Consider the following 20,813-nt stretch of genomic DNA (forward strand, 5'->3'; position numbering starts at 1 on the left):
CCCTCTTGAGGTCAGGCCCAGGACACATTCTAGACATGGCATCTTTTGACCCTAATTTCTTGGAATCCATTTAAAAATTCACCCTTCTAACAGGGCAAGTTTAACCTCAGAATGTTCTTAGCAATCCTCTGGTTCCATCCTTATAACCAACACCCCGAGAGAAGCATGGGGCAGGCACAAGGCTTCCACAGTCACAGGGTAGGGAGAAGAACTTTCTAGCAAACACCAGAACCAAGGTATTCAAGCCATCAGTCTTGGGATGCTGTTTGCTTATTCTCATGCTGTTACGCATTACCAAGATTGCGTGAAAGGGATCTTTGTGGGCTGTTTTCGGAGCCCACAGCACTTTGCTTGGTTCTCCCTCCTTCTATGATGGTAAATAATTCAAAGGTAGATCTGAGCCAAGTTGGAGACAGGCTTCAGGGCTCCTCTATTTTCAAGGACCGCTGTTTCGGGCAGCTGCTTCCCAGAACTTGGAAAGCGGTTTCTCCCAGGGTAACTGTGGCACTTTGGCTCTCCGTAGCTGTAGAAACTGGGGCATTGACAGCTGAAATGACCTACCCAAGGCCACACAGCTCCAGCAGCACAAGCCGGAAGGCCCTTTGCCAGCTGGGCGTTGGCACTGCCTGGGCGAGCCTCTCACCTCCTGGCCTCGGTGTTCCTGGCCAGCTCCAACTTCCCTCTCCCCTGTTTGGCCAATAAGCAGAAGACTCTCCTTCCAAGGCAGAGGCTTACACTTTAGCCCTGGAACATCAATAAGATAAGTGCCTGAAGCTTGTTCAGGGAACACATGAGGCTGGCCCATGGTTCAGTAGAGGCAGTGATGTGTCAGGATCTAAGGCTGCAAGCCCTGGCTGTATGCTCACGAGCTGGGGGATGTCTCTGGGCCTCAGGTTCCCTGTCCATGTATGAGGCGGTGGTGCCAGATGAACCCATTCACAGAACCTGGCCTCTGAGGACAGCAATGGTCTGGGTTCCACCCTTACTCTGCCCCTGCCTTGTTGCTTGTTGTGTGACCTTGGTCTAGTTCCCTCTCCTCTCGGAAACTCATCTAAAAACACAGCAGAGGTATTCCTGCTTTGTTGAAGTCACAGAAGGGACACTACTTTGCAAAGCTCAAGGGTGACAGATTGTGTGGGATTTTACTAGGTTGGTGCAAAAGTAATTGCGGTTTACAAGGTCAAATGTAATTGCAAAAACCGCAATTACTTTTGCACCCACCTAATATTCTTTTTATTTTGCTATTTTTTAAAATTAGTTTCAGGTGTACAAAACAATGTAATAGTTAGACATTTACATTTATATCCCTCACACAGTGATAGCCCCCTTGCCCCCATCCACTACCCCTCTGGCATCGCACCCAGCCGTTACATTTCCACTGTCTCTATTCCTAATGCTGTACTCCGCTTCTTGTGACCATATATATATATATATATATATATATATATATATATATATATATATATATATATGAAATTATAGTTGACATTCATTATTGTTCAGCTTCAGCTTCAGGTGTACAGCGCAGTGATGGGCATCTACACCATCCCTGAAGTGGACTCCCTAATAAGATACCCTACAAAATCTTTACAACATTATTGATTATAGTCCCCAAGCTGACTTTTTGTATCCCCGTGGCAATACTGATTGTGCTTCCTAATCCCCTCACCTTCCCCCTTATCCCCACCCACTCCCATCTAGCAACCCTCAGTTTTTCCTCTGTATCTCTAAGGCTGTTTGTGATTAGTTCGTTCATTTATTCTTTTCTGTAGATTCCACATATAAGTGAGATCATATGGTATTTGCCTTTCTCTGTCTGACTTATTTCACTTAACATAATGTTCTCTAGGTCCATCCATATTGTTGCAAATGGTAAGGTTTCTTTCTTCTTTATGGCTGCATAATACTCCATTGTATAAATGCACCACAGTTTCTTAATCCAGTCGTCTACCGATGGGCATTTCGGTTGTTTCCATGTCTTGGCTATTGTGTGTAGTGCTGCAATAAACAGAAGGGTGCATAAATTTTTTCAAATTAGAGTTTTGGATTTCTCAAGATAGATACCTAGGAATGGAATTGCTGGGTCATAAGGTAGTTCCATTTTCAGATTTTTGAGATACCTCCATACTGTTTTCTGTAGTGGCTGCACCAATCTGCAATCCCACCAACAGTGCACAAGCGTTCCCTTTTCTCCACATCCTCGCCAGCACTTGTTGATTTATTGATGATAGCCATTTTGACTGGGGTAAGGTGGCATCTCATTGTGGTTTTTATTTGCATTTCCCTGATGGTTAGTGAGGTTTAGCATTTTTTCATGTCTGTTTGCTATCTGTATGTCCTCTTTAGGAAAATGTCTCTTCATGTCCTCTGCCATTTTTTAATTGGGTTGTTTGTTTGTTTTGTTTTTTTGGAGTTGAGTTGAGTGAGTTTTTTTATAAATTTTGGATATTAACCCATCGGATATATCATTGACAAATATCTTCTCCGATTCAGTAGGATCCCTTTTTGATTTATTGATGGTTTCTTTTGCAGTGAAAAAACGTTTTAGTTTGATGTAATCCCACGTGTTTATTTTTTTCTCTTACTTCCCTTGTCCAAGGGGGTATATCAGTAAAAATCTTAATCCAGGTAATGTCGGTAAACTTTCTTCCTATATTTTCTTCTAGGAGTTTTATGGTTTCAGCTCTTACATTTAAATCTTTAATCCATTTTTTAATTTATTCTTGTATATGGTGTAAGGAGGTGATCCAGCTTTATTTTTTTGCATGTTCTATTTCTGTGAAAAATGTCCTTGGTAGTTTGATAGGAATTGCGTTGAATCTGTATATTGCCTTAGGCAATGTGGACATTTTAACGATATTAATTCTTCCAATCCATGTGCGTGGTATGTGTTTCCATCTATTCGTATCTTCTTTAATTTCTCTCTTCAGTGTCTTATGATTTTCTGAGTACAGTTCTTTTACTTCTTTAGTTAAATTTATTCCTAGGTATTTTATAGTCTTTGAGGCAATTGTAAATGGGACTGTTTTCTTAATTTCTCCTTCTGATATTTTGTTATTGGTATATACAAATGCAACTGATTTATGAATATTAATTTTGCTACTTTACTAAGTTCATTTATCAGTTATATTAGTTTTTTGGTGGAGTCTTTAGGGTTCTCTATATATAATATCATGTCCTCTGCATATAATGACAACTTTACTTCCTCCTTACCAATTTGGATGCCTTTTATTTCTTTTTCTTGTCTGATTGCTATGGCTAGAACTTCCAGAACTATGTTGAATAGAAGTGGAGAAAGTGGGCAACCTTGCCTTGTTCCTGATCTTAAGGGGAATTCTTTTAGCTTTTCCCCATTGAGTATGATGTTAGCTGTGGGTTTATCATATATGGCCTGTATTATGTTGAGATATGGCACCTCTATTCCCGCTTTCTTAAGAGTTTTTATCATAAATGGCTGCTGGATTTTGTCAAATACTTTTTCTGCATCTATTGATATGATCATATAATTCTTACTTTTCATTTTGTTAATGTGGTGTATCACATTAATTGATTTGCGGATGTTGAACCAACCTTGCATACCAGGAATTAATCCCACTTGATCATGGTGTATGATCTTTTTAATGTATTGCTGAATTCTGTACGCTAATATTTTGTTGAGGATTTTTGCATCTATATTCATTAGGGATATTGGCCTTTAGTTTTCTTTTTTTGTAATGGCTTTGTCTGATTTTGGGATCAAGGTAATAGTGGCCTCATAAAAAGTTTTTGGGAGCCTTGCCTGCCTCCTTCTGGATTTTGTGGAATAGTTTGAGAAGAATAGGTGATAATTCTTTTTTGAATGTTTTATAAAATTCACCTGTAAAGCCATCTGGTCCAGGGCTTTTGTTTGTTAGGAGCCTGTTGATTACTGATTCAATTTCCCTGGTAGTAATCAGTCTATTCAGGTTTTCTGTTTCTTCTTGAGTTAGCCTTGGAATGTTGTATGCTCCTAGAAAATTGTTCGTTTCTTCCAGATTGTCTAATTTGTTGGCATATAGTTGCTCCTAGTAATTTCTTTAAATTTTTTGTATTTCTGCGGTGTCTGTTGTCACTTTTTCTCTTTCATTTCCGATTTTATTAATTTGGGTCCTCTCTCTTTTTTTGATGAATCTGGCTAAAGGGTTGTTGATTTTGTTTGCCATCTCAAAACCAGCTCTTGGATTCATTGATCTTTTGTATTGTTTTTTTGGTCTCTATTTCATTTATATCTGCTGTGACCTTTGTTATCTCCTTCCTTGTACTCCCTTTGGGCTTATTTTGCTGTTCCTTTTCTAGATTCCTTAAGTGTAACGATAAACTGTTGATTTGTGATTTTTCTTGTTTCTTTAGGTAGGCCTGCATTGCTATGAATTTCCCTCTTAGGACTGCTTTCACTGCATCCCATACATTTTGGGTCATCGTGTTTTCATTTTCATTTGTCTCGAGATATCTTTTGATTTCTTCCTTGATCTCCTGGTTGACCCATTCATTGTTTAGTAACATGTTATTCAGCCTCCATGAATTGGTGTGCCTTCCAGTTTTTTTCCTGTAGTTCATTTCTAATTTCATAGCACTGTGGTCAGAGAGAACAATTGGTATGATTTCAATTTTCTTAAATTTATCAAGACTTTTTTTGTGGCCTAACATGTAGTCTATCTTGGAAAATGTTCCATGTGTGCTTGAGAAGAACGTGTATTCTGCAGCATTGGGGTGAAATGCTCTGAAAATATCGATTAAATCCAAGTGGTCCAATGTATCATTTAAGGCTGTTGTTTTCATATTGACTTTATCTCTGGAAGACCTGTCCCTTGTTGTCAGAGGTGTGTTGAACTCCCCTACTATGATAGTGTTACTGTTGATCTCTGTCTTTATGTCAGTCAATATCTGTTTTATATATTTAGGTGCTCCTATGTTGGGTGCATCGATGTTTACTAGGGTTATGTCCGCTTGTCGGATCTATCCCTTTATTATTATGTAGTGCCCATCCTTGTCTTTTAATATTTTCTTCATTTTAAAGTCTATTTTGTCAGATATAAGTATTGCTACTCCAGTTTTTTTCTCATTTCCATTTGCATGAAATATCTTACCCCAGCCCTTCACTTTCAGCCTGTGTGTTTCTTTTGATCTGAGGTGAGTCCCTTGTATACAGCATATACAAGGGTCTTGTTTTCTTATCCACTCAGCCACCCTATGTCTTTTGATTGGAGCATTTAATCCATTTACATTTAAAGTGATTATTGATAGGCACATAGTTATTGTCATTTTTTAATTTGTAGTTAGATTGCTTTCATTTCTTCTGCTTACAGAAGCCCTTCTAATATTTCCTGCAATGCTGACTTGGTGGTAATGAATTCCTTTAGCTTATTCTTTTCTGGAAAGCTCTTTATTGCTCCTTCAATTTTAAATGATAGCCTTGCTGGATAAAGCAATCTAGGTTGTAGGCCTTTGTTTTTCATCACTTTGAGTACCTCCTGCCACTCCCTCCTGGCCTGCAAATTTTCTACAGAAAAGTTATTTGATAGTCTTATAGGAGTTCCCTTGTATGTAACCCTCTGTCTTTCTCTTGCTGCTTTTAGGATTCTCTCTTTGTCTTTAACCTTTGCCATTTTAACTATGATGTGTCTTGGTGTGGACCTGTTTGGGTTCATCCTGGTTGGAACTCTCTGCACTTTCTGGGCTTGTATGTCGGTTTCCTTCACAAGGTTAGGGAAGTTTTCGGTCATTATTACTTCAAATATGTTCTCAATCCCTTGCTTCCTTTCTTCACCTTCTGGTATTTCTATGATGTACATGCTGTTGTGCTTGATGTTATCCCAGAGGTCTCTTAAACAGTTTTCATTGCTTTTTATTCTTTTTTCTTTCTGTTGTTCCGTTTGGGTGATCTCTGCTAACTTGTCTTCTAAGTCGCTGATTCGATCCTCTGCCTCATCTAACCTACTGGTAATTCCTTCAAGTGTGTTCTTTATTTCAGTTATTATAGTTTTTAGTTCTAACTGGTTGTTCATTATGATTTCTCTATCCTTCTTTATGTCATCATTAAGCTGCTTAAACATTCTTATCATCAGTGTTCTGAACTCTGTCTCTGATAGGTTGGTTACCTCTATTTCATTTGGTTCCAATTCTGGAGGTTTCTTCTGTTCTTTTATTTGAGACGTGTTTCTTTGTTTCCCCATTCTGGCTGACTCTCTGTGTTTGCTTCGATGGATTAGGTAGATCCCCTAGGGTTCTTGGTTTTTGCTGGGTGATCTTATGTAGTATGTGACTTTTATATTTGACTTGCACCACTTCCCTATTCTCCTGTGGGTGTGCTCCAAAGGTGACTCTTGTGTTATGTATATTGTCCTGTTAAAGCTGAGCTTTAATTGCTTTTGGCTTGTCAGTAGGTGGGATTGACTCCTAGGCTGACTAGTTGTGAGACTTGGCTCTGCCCATAGTGGGTGATCTGCTGCATGAGGGTTGACTGCTTAAATGAGGCTTGGACCCTATGGCTCTTGTGCCTGTAGAGAATTCCCTCTGGGTGTGTCAGTTGTAGGTCAAACTGGTGATACTCTGGTTTGGTCTGGAGTTGGCCTCTGGGTGTGTTGAATCTTGTGCCTCTTGGACTGCGCCCTGGTGTAGGGCAATTTCAGAACAAAGCAAATCACCAAGCACAACAACAATGACAACAAAGAAAATACCAAATACACTCACATGTAAAAACAACCAATACCTCACACTCAACACAGGCAAAAATATTAAAAAAAACAACAAAAAAAAAAAACCCAGCAGTGCTAGTCTTGGCTTAAATCCACCAAGTAATCTCCAGGTTGTCCTCTGCTGTACCAGAGTCCTCTGTGTCTTGTGCAGGCAGAGCCAGAGCCGACCACCTGGTGCCCAGAGTGACCCTGGCACTGCAGTTCTAGATGAATGGGGCTATGGGGTCTGGATAGTAGTTTTTACAAAGTCAGTGCAGTTTCTGCCCTTGCCTGCACATATGTGCACTGAGAGCACCACAGCCAGCCCTGTGCCCAGTTCCCCTGAGTCTTAGGGCACCTCTTCCATTGGGGCGGGTGTTGAGGGCATGAGATTTCTGAGCTGCGAAAAGCCCAGAGCTGCCTCTGCTACCTGCTGCTGACCCCTGGTGTGTCTCTGCAGTTGTAGTTGCCCTGCCCTAGGCAGGCCAGAAAAGGTGGGGGCTGGGGATGGAGGAGTCTTCGGTCTCCCAGCCCAGCAGTGTCACATTCTTCCCAGCATCTTCCCTGGGTCACAGCAGCTGCAAATCGGGTCTTCCCAGATTCTGAGCTCTACGGCTCCTCTGTAATCTGACACTCCTCCTCAGTACAGGGGCCAGCTTGAGTCTCTGGAAGGGCAGGGGTAGGATTGGGAGAGTGGGGGGAGGGGCCCAGGTATGGTGTTTACGTCCTTTGTCCCACCTAGGGCCCAGCCGGAGGTCTCAGCTGAGCTTACTGCCTCAAATGCTGGCTATGCTGCTCTCTTGGCAGGACAGATCAGCTGTGGGACCTCAGGGAGAGAGCCCACCTTCTGGCTCTTGTGGTCTCTTGTCTGTTTTGGGGCCCCCTGCTTTTCTACTCTGCTCCCTTCCCTCTTCCCCTGCTCACCCAATATGCCCACCTTCAAGTAATCCTCGTGTGAGTCTCTCAGCTGTTCTGTGTGATGAGCAGAGAGTCCTTTGATGGGTTATAGATGTTCAATTTGTGGTAAGTTCCGGAGGAGAACTCAAGAAGACCACCTCGCTGCCGCCATTCCTATGACGTTCTACCACCTAATATTCTTATCATAAGTGATTCTCAGACTAGTAGTTACACAAGACGGGCCCTCAGGCCTGCTGGAAAGCACATGGGAAGGACTGAACCACAGAAACTGGACTGCCAAAGCTGTGCCAAGAAGCAGGCCTTGGCTGGGCAATGTGCCCCCATTACTCCCATCAGCATAGCCAGGCCCACAGGCTGGCATGATCCTTGGTAGGTGTCCCTGAGCACCAGCTCCCTTTGAGTCCCCAAGGATCTCCTTGCCCCGACTCTAGCCTCATGTTCCCGGGGCTCATCCTAGGAGTAGGGGTTGCCAGGGTGCCTTCCCCACTGGGACCAGCCCAGCCATGCCAGTTCTGGCAGCCTGCCTGCCTGCCAGCCGCTGGTATCCCATTACACGTTGTACAGTGAGGCCCAGATTAGACATTGAGCTCATCGAGACATGAATGGGGCCAGTGGGGCAGGGGCCCTGGCGGCTGAAGGTATGACTTGGGGATGTCACTGGGGGGTCTCCCTGGATCCTCTCCCTTTCTCTCTCTGTCTCCTCCTCTGAGTCTCTCGGACCCTCTTGCTCCCTGTCTCCTTCCAATGCACACACTGACACCCTTTCTCGGAGCTTGCTCAAGATTGTCATGGCAACCCTCCAGCAAAATTATCAAAACACTTGCTCACAATCATACCAGACGAAGTGCTAATTCTGAGTGAGGCAGAAGCAGTTGGTAGGATGCTGAAGTCATCGGCTTTGTGTGTAGGGCCCGCTGGGGATGGGGGTGGGGGCTCCAGCCGGAGGTGAGGGTGGTGCCAGGGGGCAGGACCACCAGGAAAGGCCTTGTCGCCTGCCTGCCATGGACACTGTTCATTGCAGACCGTTCCTCACCCCTTACATCACCTTCACATTCTTATTCCACCGCCACACATCTGAATGCACACACGGCAGCTGACCCAAATACCCCCAAAGTGCATATTGACCCAAACAGCAACACCTATTAGGTTGGTGCAAAAGTAATTGCAGTTTTTGCAATTATTTTAACCTTTTAAAGCACAATTACTTTTGCACCAACCGAATAGAGTGACTAGCACCTCATTCAGCATTGGAGGTCTGAGAGCCACTCTGGGGAGACTTTTGGGTGAGTGTGAGGGGACTGCCAGCTGACCCAGGCTTCTAGCTGGCAGTAGGTCTATGGAAGGTGGCAGAGCAGCCACAGGAAGGGGCTGGATCCTTTTGTTCCCCCTTGTGACCTCTCAGGAAGCAGGGGAGGACCTGTGAACAGAACTGCCCCACTGGTTCTCCCCCCGGCTGTGCGGCCTCTGTGGCTCACTGCCTGTCTGCATCCCGGGACGGACTGGGCATCCCTCCTCCCACCCGACCTGGCCCGGGTACCTCAGAGGCCCTTGGAAACAAAGTCCTGCTAATAGCTGAAGAACTGGTGTTGCTTTCCTTAAGCCCTGGCTCTCCCCAAAAGCCAAAGTGTGGGTGGGGATGGCGCAGAAGATGGTCTGCTGCCATCCTCCTGCCCCACCTGCCTCCCCAGCAGCCCCTCCATGGAAGCGAGCCTCCCCTGCAGCCTCAGCCTGGGCTGCTTGCCACTCTGTAGCCCAAGAGGAAGCACCTACTTCCTGTGAATGGGTTTCCTCATCCCCGCATCCTCCTGAGGATTCTAGACAAATCAGAGCCTAGCCTCCTTACTTCACAGATGGGGAAACTGCGGCTCAGAGACGGGAAGCAATGGTTCAAAGCCACGGAGTATGTGGGTGATGGAGCTGATATTGCGGCCCAAGCGTCTGACTTTTATCTGGTCTAGTGCTGTTCCCGTCACTTCAAAAGGACAGTGAGATGGGGGTGGTGCCCATGATGAGCACTGATTTCTGAGTCAGGCAGACCTGGCTGTGAGTGCCAGCTTCAGCACCCGGCAGTAAGGGTGACCTTGGTAAGGTACAAAGCACCCCGAGTCCTTATCTGTAAAATGGGGCTGATACTAAGGTCCCACTCAAAGGATGTCTTGAGGATGATTTAGCACCACTGGCACAGCACCAGCACATAGTAGGTGTTCAACACATGACATGTCTATGTCCTTCATCTATAGTTCCAGGGCGATAGGCCTGTTGAGAAGAGGGACCATCCCCTTTAATAGCCACCGCCTGACCCAGAGTGGCCAGGGGAAGCCACTTAGGCTGTTCTGGAAAAGCCAGCATTGACTCTACAAACTCAGCAAGGCCTGAGGTCAGCAGGAGCCAGACCGTGATGTCTCCAGGTCTCCCTACCTCTCCTTGTACCTGCGGTCCTCACTGGCTCTCTTGCCTCATGAACCCTACAGAAGGAAAGGCCTTGGCCTTTTGACCCGTGGGGGAAGGTAGGTGTGTGTGTGGAGGTGTCTGTTGAAAGAGGCTGATATCCCGGGAAGCCCCCTCGGACCTCCTGTGGGCAGTAACACCCACAGTGCTTGCCCTGAAATCCCATGCCTGGATACATTACTTCAAGCTCGACATTGCTCTGTCTGGCTTCCTCTTTTATACTCTGAGTCAGGCAGAGAGGATAAGTCTCCCAAACCCCAAATGCCCTCTGGAGCAGGAGCTTCGTGCCACCTTTCCCTGACATCTCAGCCATGTGGGTAGGTTTGGGCACGAGACAATGAAAACAAGGAACTCGTATCGCATGCTTAAGACACTCTGGGTCCTCTGCTAGGTGCTTTCCATGCAGTAATCGTTGGCTCCCAGGGGCACTACTTAGGAGCTGAGGTGCAGAAACTGAGTCTCAGAGACTTGGACCTGCCCAAGGTCACAGAATGGGCCTGTGGCAGAGCAGGGTTAGAATCTAGGTCTGGGCAGCACTTGGCTGACTCCTTCCGGAGGGCACAGGAGCATGTGGAAAGGCTCCCTAGTGTTGGGGAGGAAGCCGTGGATGGGAAGGGTCAGACTGGGAGCAGGAATCTAGGCCGTGTGGAGCTCAGGTCCCAACCTTGAGGGGAGGTGTTCATCTCTCCACTCGCCCCTCTCTCTTCCTCCAGGCCCTTTGTGAGCAGGGCCAAGGCCAGACTCCCAGGTGGGGTGGAGGTGAGGGGGCCTGATCTTCATGCTGGCGGTGAAGCAGAGGCCTCCTGTCCTGGCTTCATCTCCTTGGGCCGGGGAAACCAAGAGGAATGACCTAGGGTACCCCAGTCCCCAACCTGGGAGGTTGGGGTCCGGAGGAGCTGTATGTGTTATAAAGGAGGCTCTCAGGGACATGGTGCAGCCTCCTCCCTGGCTGCCAGGAGCTGTGGGAGCAGGATCGGGGAGGGGTGCAGCGGGGTGGTGGTGGCACACTCCACAGGAACCATGAGTTCCTCCTGTGTGCCAGCGCTGGCCTGGCCGCTGGGGAAGGCAGACAACAGCGATGGGAATGAATGAACAAGAAGGCCTTTTAGACAATGGTAAATATGCTAGGAAGGGAAGGGGGACAGAGTGAGGGGCAACCTTAAGTAGGGTGGCCAGGGAAGGCCGCTCTGAGGAAGTAGCATTTGAGCTGAGACCTCTGCAGTGCAGAGAGACAGTGGCTTTCCCCAGGCCATACAGTAAATTCAGGTAGAGCCAGGCTAGGACCCATCTCTGGACTCCCATTCTAATACACGTCCTCCTTCTAGAAACATCCTTCTCTTGGATTCTGATATGGACATTGCTTCTCTGAGTCCTTGACTGGCTTGCCCTCCTCCCAGTGTTGGCTGCTCCTAGCCCGTCTCTGTCTGGAAGGTGGCTATACCCTGATAACTCCCAAAGTGCCACCACCATCTTTCACCTCTCCCCTGAGTTCCAGTGTCCTGCATGACTTCTCTACTAGATGTCTAATACTTGTCGTGGTTAGGGCAATGCTAAGTCGATATAATAGAGGCCTGAAACTGGAGTAGTTTAAAAATCTTCAGTTGATTGCTCTCTCATATGACAGCTCCAACAGAAGTGTTTCAAGCTGGTAGATCACTCAGCTCCACAAGGTCATTTAGGGACCCAGAAGAATGATAGTACTGCTGTCTTTAACGTGAAGCCTTCACACTCTCTGGTTATCACTCTTTCAGCCAATGTGAGGGGAAAACATGGAAGTCTATGGCAGGAATTTCCTCGTAAGCAGCTGAGGCAGAAGTTGCACATGTCACTTCTGCTCATATTCCACAGATGAGACTTTAGACATATGGCCCACCTAGCTGCAAAGGAAGCCAGAAAATGTGACTCTGGGTGGACAGCTCCAGTCTTCAGCACAGTCCATCCTCTAGAAGTGACTAGGTGAGGACTTCCCAGCCCTGCTGGTGGAGGAGGTTCTCTGGGGGTGATCACTCATCCTGTGTCTCCCTGGTCCTTGGCTTTGCCCTTTGAGAAATTCCTCCTTGTCTGTCACTTTCCATTACCACCCAGCAGGATGTTGAAAGTCTGTCCTCCTTGGGTACTTATTTGGGCTGGTACAGTCCTAGGCTTTTGAAGTCCAGGCTGGCACATTGGTTGGTCAGAACAATTCCTTCAAAAACTTAGTAGGCTTCCGGTCTGCCCACTTCTAGTCAGTTTCATATCCAGTAACTCTCCCAAAGTTCCTTTCTTGACAGAGTTATTAAGTCTGTCTGCCTTCCCCAACCCATCTCTTTCTCTCTTATTTTAAATGAAAGTTACCCTAAGGACATCTGAAATAATAGACTTGGGTGACAAGGCAACACCCCCACTATACTTTGGCACAGGGGGGATCCCTTTGTTTGGCTTCATGTTTGGCCTAATAAACAGGCTTTGAGAAAGGCTCTGAGCCATGACAGTCGGTCTCCTGTTCTTTGTACAACACCAGTGGGCATCAACCCTGAGGACCTCAGTTTTCTGGACTCTCTTTATCCCTCTATTCTTGCAAACTAGCCAATCTCTTTCTTGTAATATCTTACTAAAAGCAGCATAGAACAGCCAACATGCGAATGTTTTTGGCTCTTTCCAACCATTTTTCTAGAATTATAGGCTCAGTAAGCATCTGTTTTCCAAGTTATCATGGGTAATATTTTTAATAAATGTTTTGTTACAGCACAACAAGGGTTACCAGATCCCCATCCTCCAATATTTGTTTCCATATTGCTCACCACCTATTGGCTAAGCCAAGGCCACATAGTTTAGGATTTTTATACATGGCAGCTTCCCAGTCCTGATACCGATTTCTGAGTACAGTCACGTGCCACATAACAACGTTTCAGGCAGTGAAGGACACACAGGACAGTGTTCCTGTAAGGTTATAATGGAGCTGAAGAATTCCTGTCACCTGCTGACGTCGTAGCCATCATCATGTTGGAGGGCCGACGCATTCCTCACGTGTTTGTAGTGACGCTGGTGTAAACAAACCCTCTGCGCTGCCAGTCATGTGAAATTATAGCACGTACAATTGTGTGCAGTACATAGTACTTGATAAGGGTAATAGACTATGTTACTGGTTTATGTATTTACTACATCACACTTTTAAAATCATTATTTTAGTGTATTCTTTATATATATATATATATAAAGTTTGCTGTACAACAGGATGCCCGGTTACCGGCAGCCGTTCCCTATATCTCATCTCGTGTTTACTCTGGCTCTTGATCGTATCATTTTCTCTTGTGCTGATTTAATCCCGTGTTGTTTCGCACAGTAACGTGCTGCACAGGCCTGCAGCCCAGGAGCAATAGGCTCCACCACACAGCCTGGGTGTGCAGGGGGCTGGACCAGCTAGGCGTGTGTGCGTGCACGCTATGATGTTGGCATAGCGACGGAATCACCTCACGGCACATTTCTCAGAATGTAGCCCCGTTGTCAAGCGGCACATGACTATATTGGCAAGCTGCTCTTAAAACGAACTCCAAACTATAGTGGCCTTAAGATTATAGAAATTAATTTTTCTCTCACATAACCTAGTTCTGATATGAGCATTTCAGGCCTCACCCCACTGGGTAGTGGATTTTAATGGATAGCCAGCAGACTCCACAATGGCTCTCCCATCCCCAAACTTTTCTTCCCCATAACTTTCTCCTTCAGTCAATGGCAGCACATCTAACACTTGTTCAGGCTGAATACATAAAAGTCAGGCCTTGATTCCGTAAAACCCCCCTCCCACCCTCCCACTCCCCCAGTCTAATCTGTCAGGAAATCCTCTCAGTTTTACCTTCAGGCAAATCCCAAATCTGACTATTTCACTGTATCTCCATTGTCTTCACTCTAATCCAAGTTTTCAGTGTCTTGCATCTGGAATCAGGGAATAATCTTTCAAGCGGACTCCCTGCCTTTTCCCGGTCCCTTTTCCTGTGTATGCTCCACACTGCAGCCACAGTGAGCTTTTAAAAAACATAAACTGGAGCATGTAGTTCCTCTGCTCAAAGCCCTCCAGGGCCTTTCCATTGCTCTTAGAATCAAATGCTGTCTCCTTAACACGGCTGTCAAGGCCTTCTGTGACTGTCCCTGCTCCTCATGCCTCTTACCTCTCTGCTTTAGCCACACGGACTTCCTTGATATTCCTGAATAAGCCAAACTTGTTCCTGATTTAGGGCATTTTCACTAGGATTCCCTCTGCCTGAAACACTCTCCTCCCACGTGGCCATACGCTGGTTCCTTCCTTGTCCTCCACGGGGCAAATGGATTCAGTATAGTGGATACGAGGGAAGACTTAGGAGCTAAGTCTCCTGGGTTTGAATCTCAGCTCTGCTGCTCACTAGCTGTGTGACCTTGGGACCCGTTGCTTAGCTCCTCTGTGCTTTGGTTTTCCTATCTGTAAATGATGATAATAAAAGTACTTGTTACCCAGGGTTGTGAGAGGATTAAATACAATGGTTAACACATTAAATGAGTTAATGCATAACAAGTACCTCAGAGCATGGCACATATTAAGCACTTTGTGGTGCTATCCATTATTGTCCTTCAGCTGTCACCTTAAATATCAACCACTCTGAGAAGCCTTTCCTGACCATCCTCTCTGCACGTAGCCCCTTATCACACCACCCACAGCACATGTTCTTGTTTCTGGCTTTATTGTCTGTCCCTCCCACAAGAATGTAACTTCCCTGAGGGCAGGGCCTTTCCTGGGCTGGTACACAGTAGGTTCTCAAATCTTTGTTGAATGGCTATAGACAGAAGGGAGGCCAAATCCCATCGATTCCCTCCTTTCCCAGTGACTCTCACGGGGGGCCTTTCAGGCCCTCGGCAGCACTTCAGGACACTGCTCATAGTTTCCTCTTGGGAGTTGGGGCACCCAGCAGAGGACCTACTCTAAGAAGCCCTGGGGGCGCTGGTGGGTATCATCCCTTAGCAGGGGACTGCAGAGCATGACTCTGAAGTTGGCCCCACTGGGTCCATCAGTTACTTATCCTCTGTGCCTCCATTTTCTTATGTGTAAAACTGGGAGAATACCGATGGCCTCAGGGGGCGGTGACGAAAATTAAGTAGGATAATATATGTAAAACAAAGCTCACTGGCTGCCTTGGTGTACAACTCTCCAGATGGTAATTGTTGTTGTTGTTGTTGTTAGTGCCATATCCAAGTGTCATTATTCTGAGCATGAATGGGGGTGCCCACGGGACTTGGTGGGGTTGGGGTAGTGAGGAGGCAAACACAGAAAAGCCATTTAGGGAAGAGAAGAACTGGAATGGAATAATCGGTTGTGTTTGTCTTCGCGCGCTCGCGTGGTGTGTGTGTTGGGGGGTGGGGGGTGGGGGGCGGTGGCAAGGATCCAGACCCAACTCTTCCTTCGAACTCAGTTCTGAGAGCCGAGCGCCCTGCCGCTCCCGCTGCAAGGACAGCCTGGAGCTGCTTCCATACGCCCCCCTCCCCCTCCACACACACACCAGGCAGAGCCCGCGGCGGAATAAGCAGCGTTCAGAGTGTGAACCTCAGAGATTAGGGGCCGGAGGAGGAGAAATCTATACCCCCGCACCACGGTTTGCACAGTTAGGGATCCCAGAACGGACAGTGACATCCCAGGAGCCCTGCTCCCCGCCGCCCCTGCCTCGTGGCGTGCTCCGGGAGCCTCGGATGCTCCCGGAACTCCCGCGGGCGGGGCCTGCCTTCCGGAGCCGGGTTGGTGGGGGGCGGGCGGCGCAGGGGGGGAAAGGGCTGTTACTTTCCCGGAGTGGCGGGGCGACGTCAGGCGGAAGGGCGCGGGGCGCGCACGCTTTAAATGGTATTCGCTGTCATCCGAGCTCGCAGCCGTGTGGGCAGGAACGGGCTATATAAGCCGGGGGTCTGGACACCGCGGGGCAGACGGCAACAGCATCAGCAGCGAGCACCTCTGGTGGCAGAGCGGAGCCGCGCCTCCGGAGCCCCACGCTTCCCAACGGGCCCACCTGCCCGCCCTCCCCAGGAGCGCCGACCTGGCCCGCGAGGGCCGCTGCCACCCCCCAGCAGATTTGGATCCCCCGACCGGAGAGCCCCAGGCTGCTGCCTCCCGGGGGACCCCGGTGCAGCGGCCGTCCCCGGAGAGCCCCGCAGCCCCTCCGCCGGGCTGCGAAGACACCGGCAGCGCCATGGCGGCGGCCAAGCCCGGCGAGTTGATGGGCATCTGCTCCAGCTACCAGGCGGTGATGCCGCACTTCGTGTGCCTGGCGGACGAATTCCCGCAGCCGGTTCGGCCCGCCAAGCTGACAAAGGGCAAGGGCCGGCTGCGGCGGCCGCGCCAGTCCCGCTTTAAGACGCAGCCCGTGACCTTCGATGAGATCCAGGAGGTGGAGGAGGAGGGGGTGTCCCCCATGGAAGAGGAGAAGGCCAAGAAGTCATTCCTGCAGAGCCTGGAGTGCCTGCGCCGCAGCACGCAGAGCCTGTCGCTGCAGAGAGAGCAGCTCAGCAGCTGCAAACTGAGGAACAGCCTGGACTCCAGCGACTCTGACTCGGCCCTGTGAGGGGCGCCGCCCGCCACAGGGACTCGCGCGTCTCCGCGCCCGCCGGGGACAAGCGCGCGAACTCGAGATGGCCCCGTCCCAGGGACCCCTGAGGACCCGAGACCGGGGACCCTCGCGCGCTTGGATTCTCGCCCGGCTGCGAACTGCTCTGTGCGCCTGCCCAGCGCCGCGCTCGCCCTGGATTCGAGCGTGCGCGCAGGGGCACCAGGGAGGGGGCCGCTTTCTTTAACCTTGTAAATGTTTATTTTTTAACTCTTCCTATTACAAACTCTGCTGTGACTGTGTGCGAGAAGGCGCGCCGGCTTTGAGTCGCCCGCTTCTTCGGGGCTGGAGAGCTGCTCCACGCCCTTGTCCGATGGTTTGCAACTCCGACTTTGCACACCGCCCCACCACCGTGCCCCCAGCGCACAACCGTTCACACTCACGCCAACACACTGTCGCTGAACACTTTTACAATTGTTAGGCGCGGCGGATGGGACTTGGGGCACAGCGCAGCTCCTGCTGCGACCGGAGGATTGATATTTATTTTTGCATTGCGATGGCTGACTGCGTTTATTTAACGATCTTTTTATCTGGATATGTCTGAGCCTCCCAAACGGAGACAAATAAAGTCAATATATTTGCACAGTGCGTTTCTCCAGGCTCTTGATTTCTTGAAGCAAGACTGGGGGAGGTGGGGGAAGAATATGGATGGAATGGGAGGCTAGGGATCCCGGAGTGGCAGTAAATCCGCAAGCTTCAGTCACTGGAACGAGGTCATGTCCCTGGTGCCCGGGCCGTTACCCGCCTCCTCAAGTTGAGCCACACCAGGCTCAGGGCACTCCTGCCTCCCTGGTCTGTTCCCCATCGCTGACGTCCAGGATGGAGTGAAGCCGCAGGTCTGGCCTGTGAGGACAGAGGAGAACACCCTCCTCGGTTCAGTTCACCGCTTAGGGAGGCTGGGTCAGGGTCGTCTCCCGTCACACCTACCACAGAAGACCCCACTCACTCGCGCCCGTTCCTGGCAGCGGGTAGGGAGATGCCCGAGTTAGCAGTAGGAGATTCAAGCTGGTGGAACCCGAAGGAGGATTGGAAGCCAGCCTGAGCTGGGTGAGATTGTGGGTGCGACCTCACTGTCGTGTGCAGGTGAGGGCCCCGTGCCCCCTGCACTGACCCAAAGGAGTGCCAGGCAACCCTTTCCGGTGGGAGCAAGTAGCCGTTGTTTTCATCGCCTTGTCCAGCCCTTCTCTATGTTCTCTTCAGGGTTCTGCAACGAGAGTGGGGCATATCTTTGGTCAGAGCCTGAAGGGTGTTTGGGTACCACCGAGTCTCCCCACCCCTTTATTTACAGATGAGAAAACCTAGCAGGTAGGGAAATGTCACATAGAGAGTCGTGTGGGAGGCGCAGCCAGCTCTCCCGACTCTGCGTCCAGTGCTCCTTCCATCACGTGAGTCCAGTGCTTTACAGCAGCTGCCCACACCCCTTTTCTGCCCTAAACTCTCTGGGTTAGCAGTGTAATAGTGCCACCTGGCAGCAGATGGTGATGGGATAATAAACAGCATTCGGTTGAGGAGGGCAGAACCCCCACATTTGGGGCCCCTACCCGTCGACGCTCCAGGATTACTCCAGAGTGGACCCGGGTGCCTGGCTGAGTAGTTCAAAGAGGCACAGAGCTTGGGTGCTTTTCCTACTCCTCTCTCCAGGTTGCCCTGTTTCTGTGCTGCAGTGCCCTCTGGTGGTGGGGGCTGGTGCTCAGCTCAGCCCCCCAGGGGATCTGAAATGCCTTTTAGTCTTCACACTGCACCTCTCCTAGCCCTGGGCTCTGCAGAAAACCCCAGAGAGCAGAGGAAATTAAACAGAAACAAAAATGGAACCTACAGAGCCTGAAAGAATGTCCTTCTCACTGGCTCAGAGAGAGGAGGACTGGCTCCGGGTCTTGGAGCCTGGGGTCTTGGAGCCTGGGATCTTTGGTGCTACCCTAGTCGCTGGGCAGACGCTGGCCATTGCAGCCCCCAGCGAGGTCAGTCCCACTGTGATGGGTCTTATGACAGAAGGCTCTTACTTGGCAGCTGTGGGTGGCTGCTTTGATTCCAGGCTCTGCCATGGCCAGGCTGGTTTGCACTCCTTGGTGTGGGAGGAGGGTGGCCGAAAGGCTGAATCCCCACACCCCTATTCTTTTCCCTCCTCCTGCTCCCCACACCCCCATCTTATCTTACATCTTTCGTAGTAGCTCTTGTTTCTACTCTTCAAGACCTGGTGTCCCAAACCTTCCTGGTGGGTGTCACGCACTGCAGGCCTGAGACTCTGGCTCAGGCGTCTCTCCTCCGGGTACCACACCCCTGCTAATACCCTTTTTCCCCACTAGAAAGCCCCCTTCTCTGGTCTGCCTTCAGCCCTTTCCCCAGCATCCCCAACCCCCAATATCCGGAGGTTGTTGTGGGGACCACATCCTGTCATTCCAGTTCCTGCTCAGCCACTGGCAGGGCCCAGCACTGAGTTGGTATGTTTGTTGGATTAAAATGAGTACGGCGGCAGTGAGGGAGATTGGTGTTCATCTTGCCTACTTCCTGGTTTGTTTTTAAATTATTTTATTCAATAGATGCTCCACATTTAATTAAGCCAATTCCCCACTCTAATATAAAAGTCATATCCTATGTGTCCCAGTTTCTTCATTTTGCCTATAATTGGCAGTTAGTTGTAAGGGTTGGATATAGAAAGAAGTTTAGAAGAGGCAGTTACGTGGACAGAGAGGGGCCGAGTGATGGAGGGGGAGGTTGGGATGCTGCAGCATTAGGGGCAGCAGGATGGTCTGGGGTGATCTCTGGTTCTGAGCATTTCTGCCCTGCACAGAGGAGGAAGAAAGGGACATGGGAGAGGGCTCCTCTGAGGTCCCTGTGGAACTGCTGGGGCTCAGCTCTTCCCTGTGACTTGAAGGCATTCCAAGGCAGTACACAGCTCCAAGGAGGCAGCTGGGCTGGGCTGGGAGGCCAAATGGTGGAAGAGGGAGAGACACGGGTTGTGGGAGCAAGACAGCATGAAAACTAGAAAGATGGAGAGGAATGTGACACTGGGGGAGACAGGAAAACTCAGATCATGGAGAGATGGGGAAATAACAGAGAGAGTCAGGAGCCAGAAAACGTCAAGTGACCAAGAAGAATAAGGGCCACCCTTGGAGAGAGAAAGGAGTCCATAGAGAGTAGGAAGGAGGGAAGGCGAGATAGAAAGTGCTCTGGAGAATGGGCATTAGAGGAGAGAGAAAATCGGAGTGCGAGTGTCTCCCCAGGAGTTGCAGAGCTGGCACGTGCCTGGGGTGGGTAGGAGCCGGCCCAGCTGTCTTTGGGATTTACAGGCAGCTGGGATTTGCTCGAGGAGACGCCTCCTTCCTTCCCTAACCTGTCTGGGCCTCAGCCCACAGTCTTAGCTTGGGTGACCAGCTTTCAAACAAGCTGGATCCCAGAGGAGGTAACAAGTGGCCGTGGCAGCCCTGGCCAGCAGCCTCTTCTAAATATTTCTCTTTGGCCCAGGGGGAGCTATTTATCAAGGTGTTTCTTGGACTGTTTGGAAAGCCAGCTTGGCCTCTGTTGCCTAGTGTGTGCCAAATCTGGGCACACAGGGAAGGGCAGTCTGTGGTCCCAGGGAATGGGTTCAGCCGTGGACTTGAGCGTCAGCCCTCAGGAAGCGCATTTCGATAGACTGTAGGTCCACTGGGCTCTGGCAAGATGGAGAGGGGATAAATGCCACCATTTAGTGAGCACGCCCGTGGGTATTCTGCTTTCATCCTGATAATGTTTCCCAGGCATTTGACAGATCAGACACTGAGGATCAGAGGGGTTACTTATCTTGTCCAATGCCACACAGCTAGTCAGTGGTGAGCTGGGTTACAACCATATATATATATTTTTTATTTTTATTTTATTTTATTTTTAATTCAAAGCCTATCCTCTTTCTTGACTAAGACCCCCCGGTCTTACTGTAATCCCCATGGTAGGCCTGAGAGGGCCTTGCAGACCTGTTTCAAGGGGTGTAGCTGACCAGAGCAGAGCAGTTCTGGCTTTAAAATGCATGCCAGGCCCCCCACGGGTTGCTGCCCGTCAATGGCTGTGTGCATTGTTCCTGGGAGACATGAGATTTCTTCCTTGGTGGACTTTGGCTGCAGGATTTCCCCGTGGCTCTGCTGGAGCTTTGCTAGCCTGCAGGACGTCTCTCCCATCTCCTTCTCTC

At 49.1% G+C, this 20,813-nt stretch overlaps 2 protein-coding genes across 2 annotated transcripts in view; both read left to right on the plus strand.

The window, feature by feature from the left end:
- The window catches only part of ACCSL (1-aminocyclopropane-1-carboxylate synthase homolog (inactive) like), a 135,289-nt gene that overhangs the window by 28,559 nt on the left and 85,917 nt on the right, over positions 1 to 20,813 (plus strand). The window lies entirely within an intron of this gene.
- LG06H11orf96 (linkage group 06 C11orf96 homolog) lies at positions 15,689 to 17,239 on the plus strand. The gene has a single exon (XM_019746442.2). The coding sequence runs from the start codon at positions 16,241 to 16,243 to the stop codon at positions 16,610 to 16,612; it is 372 nt and encodes a 123-aa protein (XP_019602001.1). The 5' UTR covers positions 15,689 to 16,240; the 3' UTR covers positions 16,613 to 17,239.

Source organism: Rhinolophus sinicus, linkage group LG06, assembly GCF_036562045.2.
Source record: "Rhinolophus sinicus isolate RSC01 linkage group LG06, ASM3656204v1, whole genome shotgun sequence".
NCBI lineage: Eukaryota > Metazoa > Chordata > Mammalia > Chiroptera > Rhinolophidae > Rhinolophus > Rhinolophus sinicus.